The sequence below is a fragment of the Vigna unguiculata genome, chromosome 3 (genome assembly GCF_037176805.1).
Source record: "Vigna unguiculata cultivar grain cowpea cultivar isolate G323 ecotype 2 chromosome 3, ASM3717680v1, whole genome shotgun sequence".
NCBI lineage: Eukaryota > Viridiplantae > Streptophyta > Magnoliopsida > Fabales > Fabaceae > Vigna > Vigna unguiculata.
The window spans coordinates 20033489-20052434 of record NC_140794.1 but is presented as its reverse complement, the minus strand read 5'-3'; the positions used below and the strand labels follow the sequence as shown (position 1 = coordinate 20052434).

General features: G+C 33.0%; 1 protein-coding gene across 1 annotated transcript; it reads right to left on the bottom strand.

Moving 5' to 3' along the window:
- Positions 1-591: 591 nt before the first annotated feature.
- On the bottom strand, positions 592-1462 carry LOC146887563 (uncharacterized). The gene is made up of 5 exons (XM_085671068.1): positions 1300-1462; positions 1119-1224; positions 983-1031; positions 803-898; positions 592-713 (listed from the first exon to the last, which is right to left on the bottom strand). Exons 1-5 carry the CDS (start codon positions 1460-1462, stop codon positions 624-626), a joined length of 504 nt encoding a protein of 167 aa, XP_085527194.1. The 3' UTR covers positions 592-623.
- Positions 1463-18946: the final 17484 nt, after the last annotated feature.

The window sequence follows — 18946 nt, the reverse complement described above, 5'->3', positions numbered from 1 at the left end:
AACTAACATGTGTTTAGAAACCATTTGCTATAGCAGGATTTATAGTACATTTTGCAATGAATCTCTACTCGTGACACTAACACAAAAAAAACTTTTAACGTTCTATATTTTCGACCTTTGACGTCTGTCCAAACACCGACGTCGTAGCAGATGATGTCAAAATAACGTCGAAAAAATAGTAGACGTCACTTGACGTCGGTCCATTAAGAGTCCGATGTTATCCAACGTCGGGGCCAGTAACAGCAGACGTCAATTTTCGCGTTGAAATGAGCAAAAAACCTGAGCAATTTAACGTTTGTCAGAGCCCGTCAGACGTTAAATAACGTCGACCCTAGTACGGTCAGACGTTAAATAACGTCTGTCAGAGCACACCAGACGTTAAACTGCTCTATTTTTTTAAAAAAAATTTGACTGTTTTTACAACATCCATACACCTGAAAATCAGAAAATTCCCAGAACAATTTCATAATACTTTCAGCACAATTGTGGAGTTACAGTTATATATAATAGAACTTAAGTTTCAACATATATTCTAAACTAATATAAATAACAACAAACTAAAAGTTTCAACATGAAATTCTTGTACAATAAAGTTTTTGAAAGGAGTTCTAATTCATGTGGTATCAACTCCATCTCTCCAATAGATATGCTGCCCATTCCTGTCTTAGTGTGTGGATAATGTCATCTGACAGAGGTGATGGATTCTTGAATTGCTGAAAAAGTAATACAATTTCATTATGTATGAATATCATTATTTAAAGTTTGATATGATTTATAATATGTGAAAGATATATATAATTACCTCTATCCATTCATCTTTAATTGCAGCTCGAATGATTGTTCTTATCCAAGGCATGACATAATATCCACATTCCCATGAATCTTCTTGCTTGTTACACTGAACATTACAAATAAAATAAACACATCAAAGTCATAAGTTGACATACAAAAATTAATAACTTTAAAATGAATGAGTTCTAACCTTTTGATATATGACTTTAAGTTGTTGGCCTCTAGGCTTACCCACAATTCTAATGAAATTTTGGAAACATAAAACATATGTAAGTTTTTATAACTAAGTAGATACATAGGTTAGGATTGAAAAAAAAAATACTTACTCTTGTAACATGTTTTTAAAAGCTGGTGGAATCTTCCTATGACATGAACAAAACCATACAACTAGGCATTGTCTTGGAATGATGAGACATAGTTGCCAATGATACCTACCATCAATCACAAGTACCTAGCCAAAATAATTAATAATACTTCACAAAATATTATTAGCAAAAACATTTACAGCATCAATGTATGGTGCAAAATAGATCTCTCTATTTGACTCAACCATCCATGTTTGCAAATAAAGTTTGATGTGGTCAGGTGAGTTTCTCGAAGGTTGAATTGTTTGAGGTTCAATGAATCCATAGACGAAAGATCGACCTTGGTCCACAATGACTTTGTCCATGTACCTACAAGAAGATAGTTAGGTATAATATTAAAAGGTACCACATGTTGGACACGCCTTTAGTGAAGCAAACTCGTCTCTGTATAAAACACAATCATTTGGGCATGCATGTATCTTTTGATATTCCAAACCCATTGGACATAAAACTTTCTTCGCCTCGTAATTACGGATAGGTAACGTATTATTTTCTGGAAGCATCTCCTTTAACAACTCCAACAGTTCTATGAAACTTGTATCCGTCCATCCATGCCTTGCTTTTAAACTGAATAATTTCAAAGTTGCTGACAGTCGCGTAAAGTTAGTGCATCCTGGGTACAATTCTTCCTCTGAATCGGACTTAAGAGAATCATATAAATGAACTTTTCCAAAATTCTCCTCCCCAACATCACGTACCATATCTTCTAAATGATCATTCATCCAGTCGTCTACATAATTTGTTCCTCGTGACGTTGTAGGCTTGTCTAATACTTCTCCATGCCAAGTCCAAAGTGTAGAGCTTCTTATTATACCAAAGATAAATAGATGATCACGCATTGTTCCCAAGTCATGACGTATTTGATTAAGACAATGAACACAAAGACAAAAATATGTCCCGTTACTTGAGATTGCATGTTCTTGAACATATTGCAAAAACTCAGAAACCTCATTTTCATACTTTTCACTGATGCGATGCTCATTCATCCAGTTTCGATCCATACTATGTTCGTAAAAAACTCAATCAATCTCAAACTTTTAACTCTCACAAGGTGAGGCCCTACCCATTCGAAAAAAATTATTTTCATAATTTGCTAACACATATACAAAGAAGTCAAATATCATAAACTTCACAAAATTTCGACAGCAATTCGCATTAGTCTCTGAAGTACACGAAATGAAAGTGATCGGTCATGATCACAATCAAGTATGCATCCAGAGAACAACACAAATTAGCCTCAATCGAAATTTTATGAAATTTATGCGTAAACCTCAATGTACACATTGTAGCAAATTATGAAAAATAATTTTTTCAAACTGTCCAATCGGACAATTCAAGATTTAATACAAACGATTAAAAATTTAATCATTTGTACTAAATCTCAAATGGGAACTAAGTTTCGCTCACTGTATACTATAAGTATAATAAATCTACATATATAAAATAACACTACAACAATAATATTAAAAAATAAAATGCAATGAGAATTATTTAAACATGCATATATCTAATAATAAATATAATTTTATTTCGTAATTTTACAAATATTATTATAAAATTTTAAATAAAAAAAATAGGCCAAAAAAATTAACAAAAAAAATAGTCTAAGACTAAAACTATAATGACATTTATAAAAAAATACAAGTAATTCTATACATACAATGAACAAATATATACATACAATGAAAAACTAACCTCTTCTAATTGAAAGACGAACTTTGAGAGGGAGTCTAGGGTCTTCGCACACTGCTGACCAAATGGGAACGAAGAGCAAGTGGGATGAATCTCAAAACGCTGCAAATGGGGATGAAAACGAAAAATAATCTGTTCAAAACGCGTAAAATCAACCCATAATCAAACTCCAACAAGTTTGATGGCGAAAACCTTTCGAAACTCACTTGGAGGGGGTCGAAAATGGTGCCGCTGGCGGGAACTCTTGCGAAAACGATGAACAGCGCGAGGGTTTCTGCGTTTCGCACAGAGATAAACCAAAACTTAACATCGGGGGTGTGGTATCCGACATTAAGTGACGTCGGGGGTGGGAGGGGCCAACGTCCAGGGATGTCCTGCCATGCTAGTCTGACGTCAAGGGACGTCTGTCGTGCAGGGGGCCGACGTCCTTTTTTGAGTGACGTCGGGGTATTTTTTAACAGACGTTAAGTGACGTCTGCCCGCTCCACGTCAGACGTTAAAAAGGTCTCGTTATTTACAAAAATGCCACCGGTCATTTTTAACATTGGACTTTTTTTAGGCAGACGTTATTGGGGTGACATTAAAGGGCTTTTTTCTATTAGTGTGGCCAAGAACAAACAAACATTGATCTAAAGTGTCACTATAGGTGAGATAACCTCACTCATCCACGTCAGCAGCATTATCTTGATATGGTAATGGATGACTAATAAAAAATTAAGATGACCAATTAGTAGGTAAAGAAACCCTAAAATGGAACATGTCTACAAATTCTAGGTACGTAAGAGACGAAAGCCTATCCAGATATTATAAATACACATTATTTATGAAGTAAGAAATCTATCTAATTATTACGGTATTTAATATATGTGATATATTGTTAACTTGAATATCAGAGAATGACTTTCAAGACTCCCCGATCAAAGATCCCAACATCAAGTTGGGAAGGTACAACCATATCTTGATCCCATACACGCACGAAGACATCTTGGCTTGAAAAAAGAGAGCACAAAAGATAGTGAGTGCAACCATATCTTGGTCCTGCAAGAAAATTTGGCTCTTGCCTTGGGATCGAGGTATACGTCACTTTATGGTGTCCACTAGAAACATGGTGAACAACAAAAGAATGTTTTGAGACAAAGGTACCTGGCAACACTCTAACAAAATGTCGTTACTGATGGAGTTGTAGAAGGAACTAGTGGACTTGAAAAAGCGCAATGCTGAGGAGATGAATGTGTTAAAAGCAGAAAATGCCCAGATGAAAAGAAGACTGGAGGAAACCGAGATAGAAAGGAGCCAACTAGAGCATACTAAAATGCATCCTACCACATCACCCCCTCGAGCGCCCACCAAAACCATGGAGGAATGTTCTCAGGGCACAAACCAGCGTTTAATAGACATTGACAACACCTTTTTGCTACTCTCCGAAATTATGAGGCATCCTTTCATCGATAATATAATGGAAAAGCCTCTCTCACATAATTGGAAGCCTTTAACGGTCGACAGGTACGACGACAGTACAAACCCCGATCAGTACATTGAAGTTTATGTTACTCTGGTCAACTTGTATACCACAAATGACATCGTCTTGGGTAGAGTACTCCCTACCTCTCTAAAAATTTTCATGCTTAGTTTGGTTACTAGACTTCCCACTTCTCTATTGACTACTTCAATATGCTCGTAACTAGCTTCAGCACCCAATTTCCAGCAAGCAAACTGAATCACCTCACTTTAAATGCCCTAATCAACATATAACACGAGAAGAGAGAATCCCTCCGAGTGTTCATGGACGTTTCAGAAAGATAACACTCTGTAACACCTCTTTAGAGAGATGCTACGTGTAAACAAAATTTTCTCTAAAACATAAAACACATCCTTTGATACCATCCTATTAAATAGGAACTTCACATCATTCATTCTCAAAATGACACCTGTCAAGATAGTTATGTGAAACAACTTTACTCATTAAAATGAAATATGTTTCATCCAACCAACTGAATTAAATCGTCAAAATAAAGCTTAATATCCAATCTTTCAGGTGCAAAGCAAAGCCACTACACTATTACATTTTACTTTTAAAAAACCTTTTAAAAGGTCAAAACAAAACTTCCCAAAGCTTTCCCCACGACCTCCTCACAATAAAGCTTCTCCAGCTGCATCAACATATATGCTTGTATAACACAAGTTATACGATCATCGCAGGTGGAAACCACAACCACAAACATGCAAGGGTGAACAAACCATTTATCTTATCACATAACATCCATATCAACATACAACTCACCTAACATTATCATAATATCCATAAACTCATCCATAATATCCACAAATACATGTTCTCAACCCCACAACATGAATCCATCAACATATTACCACCAAGTAATATCAAACGGTATGGTATTGTCTTATAGCCAGCCACTATACCTTTCCTACGCACCAACGCTTGGAAAAGTCCATTCCCCTGCTTTCTATAGACTTACTAGCAACAACTTCACCCACTCGACAAAGCCTTGGGTAGGAGCACTCTTGCTAAGCTCGTGCTATAAACTGACGGAGTAACGAAACCCTTTTACCCTGACTCGACAAAGCCCTCTAGGTAAGAGAATCATCATGGCCTTACAGCTATCCGAGAATCTATACTATTCCACTCCATATGTATACTCATGCAACATCTTATCACTTGATCCACACATCTCAACTCATCATGCAATTATATCTTATCATGCCACATCATACCATATCATACCATACATATGCACATATAATTCTAACAATTATATAAGAGTACAAGAATTCATCTTATCAAGACATACATGCATCACAAAGCATCACATTGCCAATAATAGGTGCATATTAACACTTTAGTACCCACAATACCATACAAATCAAGCATAACAAAAACACATGCAACATCAACGCTCAACGCTAGCGCTTAGTGCTATTTTTCTCATAAAAATCACCGCTCATCAACAAAAGTTTGTGCTCAATGCCAGAGCTCTCGTAAATTCACTCAAGACGAACGCTTAGCGTTTGACAACGCACAAACATACCCAGAAATACGAAAAACAACGTAACTATACATACTTTGGACATTTTTAAGGCACACAAACACAAAGGAACATCAAAACACATTTGGAATGCACAAAACTTCATAGCATCCCATTCCTTATTTCCCAACCTTCTACTTCATGCAAATACTTCACCGTTCAACATATAAATTCAACCAAAACACTAACTCAAGCACTCAATAATAGGTTTAATTAGTCGGATGGTATCCACTTTTGTTTAGATGTGTCAATTTTGTACCCGCTTTTAAAAAGGTGTCAGTCGAGTCCCAACTTTTGAAAAAGTGTCTCAATTAGGTCCCTTTCAGAAAAAAATTATTAATGTCGTTAACTTTATTCATGAATTTTACCACTAAATTTTAATATAAATATCGATACTTAATTTTGTAAGTCATTTTAAATATCAATACTGTTAAGGACATTAATAATTTTTTTTTTCTGAAAGGAACCTAATTGAGACATATTTTAAAAAGTTGAGACTCAATTGACAAATTTTTAAAAACGAGTACCAAACTGACACATCCGAATAAAAGTGGGTACTATCCAACTAATTAAATCCTCAATAATAAAACATCCTGAATTTATACTCCACTTATTTCTGCACTAGAACATTAGCATAAAATTTTCACTCCATAATCCATCTAACTTTAACTTCGTACCATTTTAATCCAATTTGACCAATGCTATCACCAAATAATTCTCATCTCCAATTCAAATAATAGATAAAAATGCTCAAACTGTAATTCTCATCTCATTTGACAACAAATTTTAACACAACAGGCTATCATGAAATTTGATCGACTTACCATCCAAAGGTTTCCTTCTCCCATAAAATCAAATTCCCAGTGAAAAAAATATAATCTTGATATAATTTATTGCTTTTATCCTAATTTTACAAGACAAAAAAAAGAATAAGTCTATTAGCACCATGAATGCATACACATAGTAGAATAAATTCATCCTATCACAATTTTCACCGAATTCATCAAGATTAACCATTCTCAAGGCAATAAAACCTTACTTTAACTCATACTCCATTACAACTAATGCATACAAATTAAAATAGAACATTTCCCTTTTACATGGGATTCATGCTCTAAGATCACCTTAGCTTTGCTCTACCCTTCTTTACAAATTTACAAAAAATATACACCATTTCACCCTTTTTTGCTCTAGCCAGGATTCAAACTCACAACCCCCAATGCTCAAACAACACCCCAATCCATATCAAACATCATGTTTTCTTTTCAATCTACACGCACAACAACATTTCAATGTATCCACACATTCAATGCATTCAAGAAAGCAACCCAATAAATGCTAAATATGACAAATAAAATGCTAACTTATCATAGGACATAAGTTACGTTTAAGCACATGCATAGGAACTCCTAAACAATTATAAAACAAATATATATATATATATATATATATATATATATATATATATATATATATATATATATATATATATATAATTGCTCCAAATACACACTCAAGGATCAAACCCACGACCACCAATCCCAAGACAAGGCTCTAACCAATTATGTTACTCTTCACCTTTGTTTATGATCTTTCGTATTAATTCAGTTAAGATTCCTCACCACCAATTATCCCTTAGAAATATGATTATTTTCCTAGGTCTTACACACTCAAACTATGAAATCTCAATTCAGAGGTTGCCTACCACTATATGGTCACAACATTTTTTCCTAAACCATTCACTGATAGCTTGTGCAAGAAGCCAACAAGGAATCTGGATGAATTAAGGCAGAGAATAACCAAGTTTATGTAGTAGGAGGAGTTAAAATATTTTTTAGAAGTAACACGAGGGTTGTGCTCGAAATAATAGAAAAAAAAATTGCCCGACTAAAAGAACCTTCAAAAGGGAGTACCTCAGTCCTGAGAGTTGAAGATGGAAAAATTTGCGAGATACACACCTTTGAACGCACCAAGGTCACATGTCTTGGAGGAGGCCCTAAATACATACCTCTTAGAGACACCGAGGAAGGCGAGCACTCTACCTAATGCAAATTTTAGTTGGCAATGTTGATATCACAGGAACTTCAGTCATACCAATGGTGAATGCTTAAATCTCAAAGGCAAAAATGAGGAGATTATCTAGGCAGGGAACCTAAGACGTTTTTTGTCTAAGGATGAAGGGGTTGTTATCCAAGAGATGAGAAGTTATAGAGGTGCTGGAACAAGAGAAGGCAGGCCACATCGAGAATACGACAATCGTTGACCGTTGTGCCCATACTCAAGATAAGTAAACAGGATATATAGAACCACCACCCGAGCCGAGAACCCCTAAGGAAGGTAATAAACACTATCTCGGGGGGATTCACAAGAGGAGGATCCTTGGCAATGACTTGGAAGAAGCATTTGTGAGTGGTGCAATCTGTAAACGTAGTGTGGGCTCCCTTATGAAGGACTATGACACCCATCACTTTTACCAATGTCTACTTTAAAGCCATGGATCCTAAATAAGATGACCCAATGGTTATCCTAGTGGAAATTAGAAATTTTTCTGTTAAATGGATAATTGTCGATTAGGGCAACTTAATAGATATTCTTTACTGGAAAACTTAAAAAAAAAACTATAGATCATTGAGGAAAGCATATATGTGTGTGTGGATTAGATCCTAAGTTTTTGAGGGGAGAGGGTTGACACCCAAGAATGTATAGACTTAAGTTCCAAATATGGTGACAAAAGTAGTACAAAGACCATATCAATAAGATTCCATGTGGTTGACACTAATACCTTATACAACATATTGTTCGGACATCCCTCTCTCAACGCTTTAGGTACTATAGCCTCTACTCCATAATTGGTCATGAAGTTTCCCTTCTTGGAGGGAGACTTCATCATTGTGCATGTCAACCAAAAGATTGCCTGAGAATGTTAGATAAATAGCCTCCAACTCCCTACGCTCACACCATTTCTATCGGTGACAAGGAGGATTCGACGAAAGAACCAAGGTTGAAAACTTGGACTCGTGGATGGGGATGATTGTAGAGCTGAGTTAGTGGCCGATACCAAGCTATTTCCCTGTGTAGAAGGTAAGAGTTGGAAAGTAGGAACTTGCATGACAAATTGTTAGTAGACATTCTAAAGTGTCACAAGTTGTCAACTTGGCATTGATAGATCCCTGGCATTCCCTCGAGCCTAGCATGTAACAAGTTGTCAACCTTTAAAGAATCCCAACCAATTTCCTAAAAGAAAAGGAAGTTATGGGGAAAAAAAGAGGGTAGAAACAAAGGCCGAGGTCTAAATTTTTTTTCCAGGCTGGTTCAATTCATGAGGCACTCTACACCACATGGTTAGCCAATGTCGTGTTGGTAAAGAAGGCTAACAACAAATGGCACATAAGCACAAACTACACAAATCTAAATAAAGCATGCCTAAAAGATAGGTACCCACTATCGAGTATTGATCGCTTTGTTGATGGCGAGGCTAGACATAACATACTTAGCTTCCTCGATGCATAGTCGGGGTATAACTAGATCCTCCACGAAGTCATGTCTTTCATTCTCAAGAATGCAGGAGCAATGTACCAAAGGCTAATGGATAAAAATATGATAAGACAAATTGGTGGTTAAATTAGACTCCTTGTAGAAACACGTAAAGGATCTGACATAGGTCAATATGAGGCTCCATCTTGAGAAATGCGTGTAAGTATTGAAATGGTTGAAATGCCAAGAAGGGGGTGGGTTGAATTGGCTAATTAAAAAATAAGGTAATTTTTAAAAGCTTTAAACACGAGGCTTGAACATCACATAAAACATCAAATCTTCACATATTCATCAATTTAAGCATGGTTCCAACATGTTCCAAGGCAATGACTTCATGTATATTCATCAAATCTTCAAGCACCAAATTATCAAAACCAATTGTGCTAACAATGCGTGTTCACAGTCAATGGAGGAAATTCCTTGAGTTCATGTTGCTGAACAAAGGCACTGAGGTGAATCTCGACAAATGTCGAGCAATGTTTGACATAAAAAGCCCTAAGAACATTAAAGAGTTCCTCTTGGCTTGCATGTCGTATAGTTGCTCCTGAAGACTCACGGCCTAAGTCAACCAAGTATCTTCTCTTCACTCAAGCTTTTGAGGATTTTTCTTAGCCCGAAATTCTCAACTTTCAACTTCTCAAGATCAGCATTGGAGCCTACCTTCATTAGTTATGATCTGAGTTGCCTCCCTATCACCAACACATAGGATTGGTGCTTAACAAAAAGCATTGAAAAGCATCTCTTGAGAGAATGCGATAATCACCACAACTTTGACGTATGTTAAACTTACTCATATTCCCTTATACACTTTTAACTTTGTCCCTATAAGTTGAGCATAAGACTTCCCGACATCAGATCGGGAACACTTAGGGTAGGAATGATGTGAAGATCCATCTACATCAACAAATCTATCCTTTTTCTTTTTCTTTTTCTTCTTCTTCTTCTTCTTCTTCTTCTTCTTCTTTTTCTTCTCCGCGGAGGGGGGAGGTCGCAGGTCAACAACACTCATAGGAAAGCAACAAGCAAATTCAGTCGAGTTAATTATCGACTTAATGAAAAAATAAATAAAATAAATACCATAAAAATTTGTCTAAGGATGATAAGATACTAATACAACCAAAATCTTTCGAGGTTGGAGACTTCGAGCAAGTTCATTCAAAACACTAAGTATTCTATTATCCTCTGCTATTATCATAGACCTCGCCCATTCATCATAATGAATAGGGTGTTGTGTCCAATAGAAATTGAACTTAGGCGTGTCATTTTCAAAGAATTACCGACGCTCTGCTGTATTTACTACCACCTTAAAAAACCCATTTTTGAAGTTCTTAAAAGAAGAGTTGTAAGCTCTGCTGTATTTACTACCACCTTACCGACGCTCTCTCTGTCTTTTAGAGTGAGCAGGATGAGTAAGTAACGTGGTTCCCCCACAAAATTGACATATATTTATAAAACCTTGGAGGGACACTCAACAGTTGTGGTCCATGTCCTAAATCATTAGGTCTCATCAAATATAATGGCTATTTTCCATCAACCTTTACACTTCCCAATAAAGCATGATAGTCTAACAAATATAACCTAGACTCACATGTACACCATGCCATTGGGCTTCTAGTCTCTTCATCCCTTTAGGTCTTTGAGATTGTGGGACCATTATACCACCATGGCTCAATAAGGGCCAACACACCAATAAACTAAAGACAATATTGAAGACTCTCAGCCACTTGAAGAAACTTCGAGCTTGGAAGGCTAAATGTACTCGGGCCCGAGGACAAACAAACCTTGACATGAAGTGTTAGTACAGGACTAGACAACCTCAACCTTCATGTTAGGAACATTATCTTATTATGGAAATGGATGGCTAAATAAAGATTAAGATGATTACTTAGCAGGTTAAGAAACCCTAAAACAAAACATGCCTATGAATTATAGGCCTATAAGGAACGAAGGCCCAGGTACAATAAATAAACATTATTCACAAGGTATGACATTTATCTAATTATTACAACATTTAGTATATGTATAGTTGACTTGAGAGTTAGAATGACTTTGTAAACTCCCCAGCCAAAGACTCCAAACATCAAGTGGGGAAGGTGCAACTCGGACACGCGCATGAAGACAACTCGACTTGAATGAAGAGGGAACACGAGCATATCTTTGTCCTACAAGAACATTGACGTCATTTGATGATAACATTTTGGTCACACAAATTATTGATAAAAATTTAACAAATTTACTAAACTTAATGCAGTATAGTCAACCCATGTCTAATCTCATAAGCATGCAATTTAGGAATGTACCCATTACTAAACATCATTATCTCTAAAAGAAATAGTAAAGAAATGGTGTTTGTTTGACAATGGATTACTACTTATAAAATAAAATAGTGATAAAGATAAATTGAAACAAAACAATGAAAATTTAAATAACTAGATTAATTTATTTATTTAAAAAACAAAAAAAAAACGATAAATAACTTGAAGAAAAATAACAAAAATTTAAATAACTATATTTTTTAATAAAGAGAAAAAAAATGCTTTAAACAAATTAAAACAAGAAGATATCAAATTGGAACAATTTCTAGAAATTGAATGAAATAACCAAAGCGAATGAAAAAGCTAAGTTTTAAAATCTTTAATTGAATTTAGACCAAAAAAATAGTAAAAAAAGAAAACATAAATCCAATATCAATTAAATTAAAATGTTGAAATAGATATAACCTTAAATTAAATTAAAAATTGATTAGAACCTAATAAAAAAAATTGTGTCTTAGTGAATTTGGAAAATTGAGAGTGAATATAATAAAATAAAATTGTGTATGCAATTGAGAAATACAAGGTAAAAGTAAAAAAACGAAAAAAAATAGAATAAAGTCAAGTATTGGGTTTAAATTAAATGACTAAACAAGTAGCTAAAAGAAATTAGAACGAGAGCATGGATGAATAAAACAACTTAAGATCATATAAAACTAGAAGATTAAATAGAAAATGTGAAATATATTAATAAGAGAACTAACCAAAAAGTTGTAGAAGCTCCTTGTTATTTGACTCAAAGTAACAATACAACTCAAAATTATAAGAACATAAGGGAGAAAGAAGGGAGGCCTTTTGCTCTAACCTAGTGTGTCTTGTGCTTTGTGTCCAAGTCCTAATTTACAGAGATAGACCAAGAGCATTATTACAAAAACAAATACCATAATTAATTATAATCAAATAAAATTGATTGGGACAATTCAATTTTTCCCTAATTTGAATGATCCACGAAATATATTGCATTTAATTCTTGAAATCAAATGTTTGAAAATAAAATTGATTAGAGCAATTTAACTTTTTCCTAATGTGAATGATCCAAGAAATATATTGCATTTAAATCTTGAAATTCTGGCCTTTAATTTAACTAAGTTGGCTTTTAGTAATTAATTTGATTGATTCACAATCTTCATTAGTTAACTCCTTGAATTGTTGGCCATCCAATCTCCAATGGACCGCACAAGATTGGGCTTTGATTTCTATCAATTTGGCTCATGTTAAATAATCTTGGATTACCTTTCTCCTAAAAAAAATTGAATGCTAAAATTATGCAAAATGCAACAAATTTAGTAAGATTGAATTATGTTATATTTTTATTAAAAGATTCTAAATGCATGATTTATAAAGATAATAATTAGCTTAGAAAATACTCTTAGATCAAGAAATAAAGAGTAAAATGTCATAGATCATCGCCCACTTTGGGAACGAGGTATATGTCAATTTATGGTGTCCTCTAGAAACATGGCGAACAACGAAAGTACCAAGGAGCAATCTTAACCAAATGGTGTTACTGAATGAGTTGTAGAGGCAGACTTAAAAAATGACAATGCTCAGGAGATGGATGAGCTAAAGGAGGAAAGTGCCAAGATGAGATGAAGGCTAAAGGAAGCTGAGATAGAAAGTACTATTAAAGTACTATAACAAAAAATGTGGATATAGAAAAAGACAAAAAAAGTAAACATAACACAATAGCAAATCTTAAAACCAAACTATATTGAAAATTATTAAGAATGAAAATGTGGGATGGGCCATGCAGCTGGGGTGGGGTGGGATGGGTTGGCCTGCATAGTCCATATTGTGTCAATTTACCTCAAAATGTGTCCATAGCTTATGATGTGTCCAGTGATACGAGTATTGTCGAAAGAGTCTTTCATTACTTCTCAATTTTATTTGACAACTTTAGATACTTATAGGCTTATAGTATTTATTACCTTGGTATCTTAAATGTTATAACTGAGGAAAAAATTATAAAACAAATCATTCCTTCTGTGAGTAAGTTTGCAGGCTTGTAGGCCAAATGTTATGTAGAAAGGAACAAGAGAAGTTAGCCCGTATTTCTTATATGAGGTGGGTCAGCCTAGCCTAAGGATGTCAAGAGGGCAGGTAAGGTATGAGTAGTAGCTCCCTCGTACCTTATCTGCTAGATAAATATTTGCCACGTACCCATATCCATATTCGTACGGGTATCCATTATGCGGGTCCCATCTTTTTTTTATATTCACAGATATCCATGGGTACCTGCGGGTATTTACAAAAGAAAATTTTAATATTTAACAACACATTCTAACCATAAATTCAAATAAAAATACAATGCATAACATTATAAATTTCAAACAAAAAGCAAAAAACCCATTTAAATAGTGTTGAATGACAATTTACAAAGAAATGTAGATTATTTAAAACCAATTGATAAAAAATAATTCATTCAAAATCAATGTGTTCATGTTTTAATCATGTTTTTTTAATTTTTTAATTTAAATTAGAGTATAGCAGGTACGGGTATCCATGAGTACAGATATTATGATATCCGTACCCGCCCTATTAATATGTGGGTATAAAAAATACTACCTGTTACCCACGGGTATCTATTTATAATATCTATTTCCTACTGTTGTGGGTTTTATCTGTAGATATCCACGAGTACGAATTTTTTTGACACTCCTAACGTGCCCCGCTTTTTGTGGGCCAATGTGGGATGAGCGGACAAATTGACATGCATTTCCATCCCTAAGAAATGCAACATACACACCACCCATTTCATTCAAATACTTAATTAGACAAATGTATGAATCACCTTATTAACTTTTTCAAATATACATGTTATTCCTCCCACATTTATATATAAAGTGCATATCATGATATTAGTCATGTTAACAATTCAAGGTGCATTTAAAATTCCACATTAGGTAAAAATTAGGTAAAAATGAGTAAGGTGAATAATACAAATCTATTTTCTTAATGTTGTAGATTGAAAAAATGTATTATGATCTCTTATATGAGTTAGTGAAATGCTCATTAGTATTGAATATCTTCAGTCGAAGAACTTAGAAATGGTATTATTAAACTTCATACTGAGGTATTAGAAAAATATATTCACTTGAAAGGAAAGTGTATCTATGAAAAAAATGAATAAATAATCCACACTAAGGAAAGGATATTTTTAGAAATTTAAGATGAGTTAGAAATTTTTTATGTTGGATAAAAATAATAAGATGAACAATATACATGATGAAAAGACTTAAACTTATTATTTTTCTTTTAGATACCAAAATATTTATAATAATTTTTTAGAACTACATTACAGTTAATAAAAACCAGAACGCAACTTTTATTTCAAAATTTAAAGGATTTTACACAGTTAGTTTTTCCTAAAATTGAGGTGCTTTCTTGTCCTTTGCTTATTATCATCAAAGCACCAAAATCGGGATTTCACTCAATTTTTTATTATTTATTTTATTGACATTTTCCTTAAACATTGTGTTTTCTTGGTTTTTTTTTAAACATTTTGGGATCTCAATTTATAACTTTCAATTAATTTTCATGATTTTATAAAATGCATGATTTCACATTTATTTATATTGACATTGTATTAGAAATTGCAATAGTTATGACGAAAAGGATAAAGAGTTACAAAATATTGCGACGAGGGTTTTGAGTCACACTTTTAATGTCGTTAAGGTGAAAGAAATCGGAGCATATTTAATAAAATGTATATTAAAATAAAAAATCACTTAAAACAACAAATATTAAATGTTTTTGTCTTTATTAAGTACAATCTTCAACTTGATATTAAATAAAAAGTTAAAGACGAGAAAGAAGATATTTGTGATATATATATATATATATATATATATATATATATATATATATATATATATATATATATATATATATATATATATATATATATATATATATATATATAAATAATATTGAATGATGATGAGTGAATTATTGAAAAACATGAACTTTACCTAACAAATGATGTTTCATGGGTGAATATAAATATATCTTCCACTCTTGAAAAGAGAGCTCAATGTAACAAAAGGAAGAGAGATATTTGTTTAAACTTTAAAACTTGTGCAATTAAGTTAATAATAAATGTTATGCTACTCATCAAGTTTTTTTTTGGTATATATCCAAGAAATTTAACTACTAAGATTGATAAAAGGAAAAAAACCTACCATAAAAACAAATGAGAATGAAATTTTGAAACATGGTTAAGACGTGGAAAAAGAAGGTAAGGATAAGTTGAAAACAATGTCATACTAGAAGAAAAAAAAATAATTAAATGATATTGGTATCCGAGAGGTCTCAAAATCTCAACATTTTTCTTATCAAATTGAATTGTTTTGGGTTAATTTAGGTGGTTAATCATAATTTTTTTAGCTTAGATTTAGTTTAGAAAGTCTTTTAGTTGATTTTTGTAAAATTAGCTTAATTAGCTACTTTTAAGTAATTTTTAATGTAAGTCTTGAAATTGCTTTGGTTCATAGTAGTATAGTTTAGTGGTTAGTTTAGTTTCATTTTAATAAGGATTAGAATAGATATTAGACCAATAGTTATTTTCAATTGTAGATTCCAACACATTAGTTTAAGTATTAAGTTTGATCTATTAGCATTGGTTTCTTATCTCTTCATTAGTTTAGATAGTCTTTTATAATTTTCCATTACTATAGCATAGGAATAGAACTTAGTCTTAGTCTTAGATTAATATTAGATAGAATTTGCTATAATAGATTTAGTGTGTAGCATAGTTATTCTGACTTGTGCTAAGAGTGATTGATGTAGGAAATTTGAGAAAAAAATCAGGGTCGACCAGTTTTGACCAACTTTGTCCAATGTAGTTTAGTGTAGTTAGTTAATTTGGTTTTGAACGGTTGTTAGTTAGTGAAGATAGTTTCTTTACCTATAATAGACAGTAGATATAGGTTCATTACTTTGATAGTATAAAAAGAAAAAAAAAAAAAACAGAGTCTTTTGGGTACGATTCATCACTTCACAGTTTCTAAACAAGTTTTTATTCTTCTTGGAGAAGTTTCCAGCTTGGGAGGTACTCATGCAGCCATTGATCGCATAGTAGGCTTTGGCTCAAGAATTCTTTCGAGGCATTCATGTTTTCATCCAGTTTCATCGAACATTGTGGTTTGAAATCAATTGTTTTCCATTCATGAAGTTTTTTCATTCAACTACACCGATTGTTCCATCTATTTTTCTTCTTTTCTCATTCAAACAGATTCTTAGTGGTTGAATTGATTGTATTGCTATGATGCTCCGACACGCCTCATAAATGGCGTGTCCCGTGTCCGACACGTATCGGACACCGACACTCGTACGATACTTGTAGGATACACTATGTTCAATCTGAAAAATATTTTTTTATCTTTGACATGATTTTGATGATTAAAATAAGGAACAAATCTTATTCTATCACTACTTTTCGCATATTGGATATTAGATAGATTGATTGAATTCATTTTTGTGTTAGTTGACAATGTGTTAGTTGACAGTTTCAAATTTAACATGTATATACACGACGTGTCCCGTGTCCTATGATTTTTCAATTTAGCCGTATCTCCGCATCCGTGTCCGTGTCGTATCCGTACCCGTGTCCGTATCCGGGCAACATAGTTGTATTGTATTTGTTCTTGGAACTTAATACTAGATTAAGTATAGAACCATGCTTAATTCTAGAGAGTACACAGCGAGCCTTAGTCAAGTGAGAACAATTATGATGCAATTTAATTCAATATTGAATTTCTGGTTTGGTGAACTTTCTCTGTGATTTTCTAGTTTTTAGTGGACAGTTCATGATTCAAGTATTCAAATTCGTGTTTCATGTTTCTAATAAGCTCTTGTTACATTGTATAATATGTTTGAAGTGTTTCTTTTCAAATTTGATTGAAATTTCACAATTATGATGTTATAATTCGGTTCTTAGTACATGTTTGGGTTAGTTTTAATATTTAAAAGTTTTTCATAGTATTTGCATTGCATTTTCACCATTCGCATTTCATTGAGACATTTTGTCGAGCACATTTTGCATTTGCAGTTTCTCATGGTCATTTTAACAAACACTATGTTTTCGCAATTTTATATTGTTCTGTATCTTCCAAAGCTTAAAATAGGTTTTATATTCATTATCATGTTCCATGCATCCATATCTCATTTTTTAAGCATTGTGATTCATTTTAATATGTTGAACCATAGTGTTTGCACCTTCACAGTCCAGTTTTACATATATATTTAGGATTAGTCTCATTCATCGTATAGTTGCATTTTAGGATCAATTTTAGATAGTTTTAAATTGTTTAGTATTTCAACCCCAATAAAATCAGTTTACACAAGTTTATTAACTCAAAACATTACATCTCTTTAAATTTGATACCTTGGTTGGTCTCTTACTATATTAGAGGAGGAAAACTAAGATTTTGCATCAACTAATGCGGTTAAAATGTGTTTATCAATATTGAAGATAGTAACTGAAAGTATAAAGTTAATATTTAGGATTTAGATATAGAAAATAATAATTTATCATTTATCATTATGTTTTATTTTTATGAGTAGAACAATTTTTCTAATTAATTTAATTTTTATATGATATTTTTTAAAATAAAATCTCATATAATTTAGTTTTGCTTAAAATTATCACATTTTATTTATTACGTGTCTTACTATCTATAAGGAGAATTGGCTCGTAATTCAAAATACATGAAAAATAATTCAGTGTATTATTGGTATCTCAATTCAACAACTCTCACTAAAATTAGTATACATTCAACTGCATTGAAAAAAAAAAGACATATATTAACTTTTTAATCATGACCATTTAAATATAATAGTTCATATGTTCCATAATAACAAGAATTATCAAATTGAGATTCATCAAGGCGTAACTCTTGATTATAAAAAAAAAATACAAATATATAACGTCAATAAAATTTTTGAACGGTAAATTAGAAGTTTTAATAAATTTGAAAAAGTTACATACAATTAAAACACACTTATGTTATCTACATCTCACTTGATATACTGTATTTTTATCTCATCATCAGTCTCTACTGCTTCTACCTAAGCAAGTTTGGCATAATATGATTCTGTCTACCGGGGCCTGTCTTGCTCCGTTCAGTGTAAGTGTTCGTATAGCAGCAGTATAATAGTAGAAAAGTGAAGGAAACAAAATTCTTATTAAGGTCAAATGCACACCAGA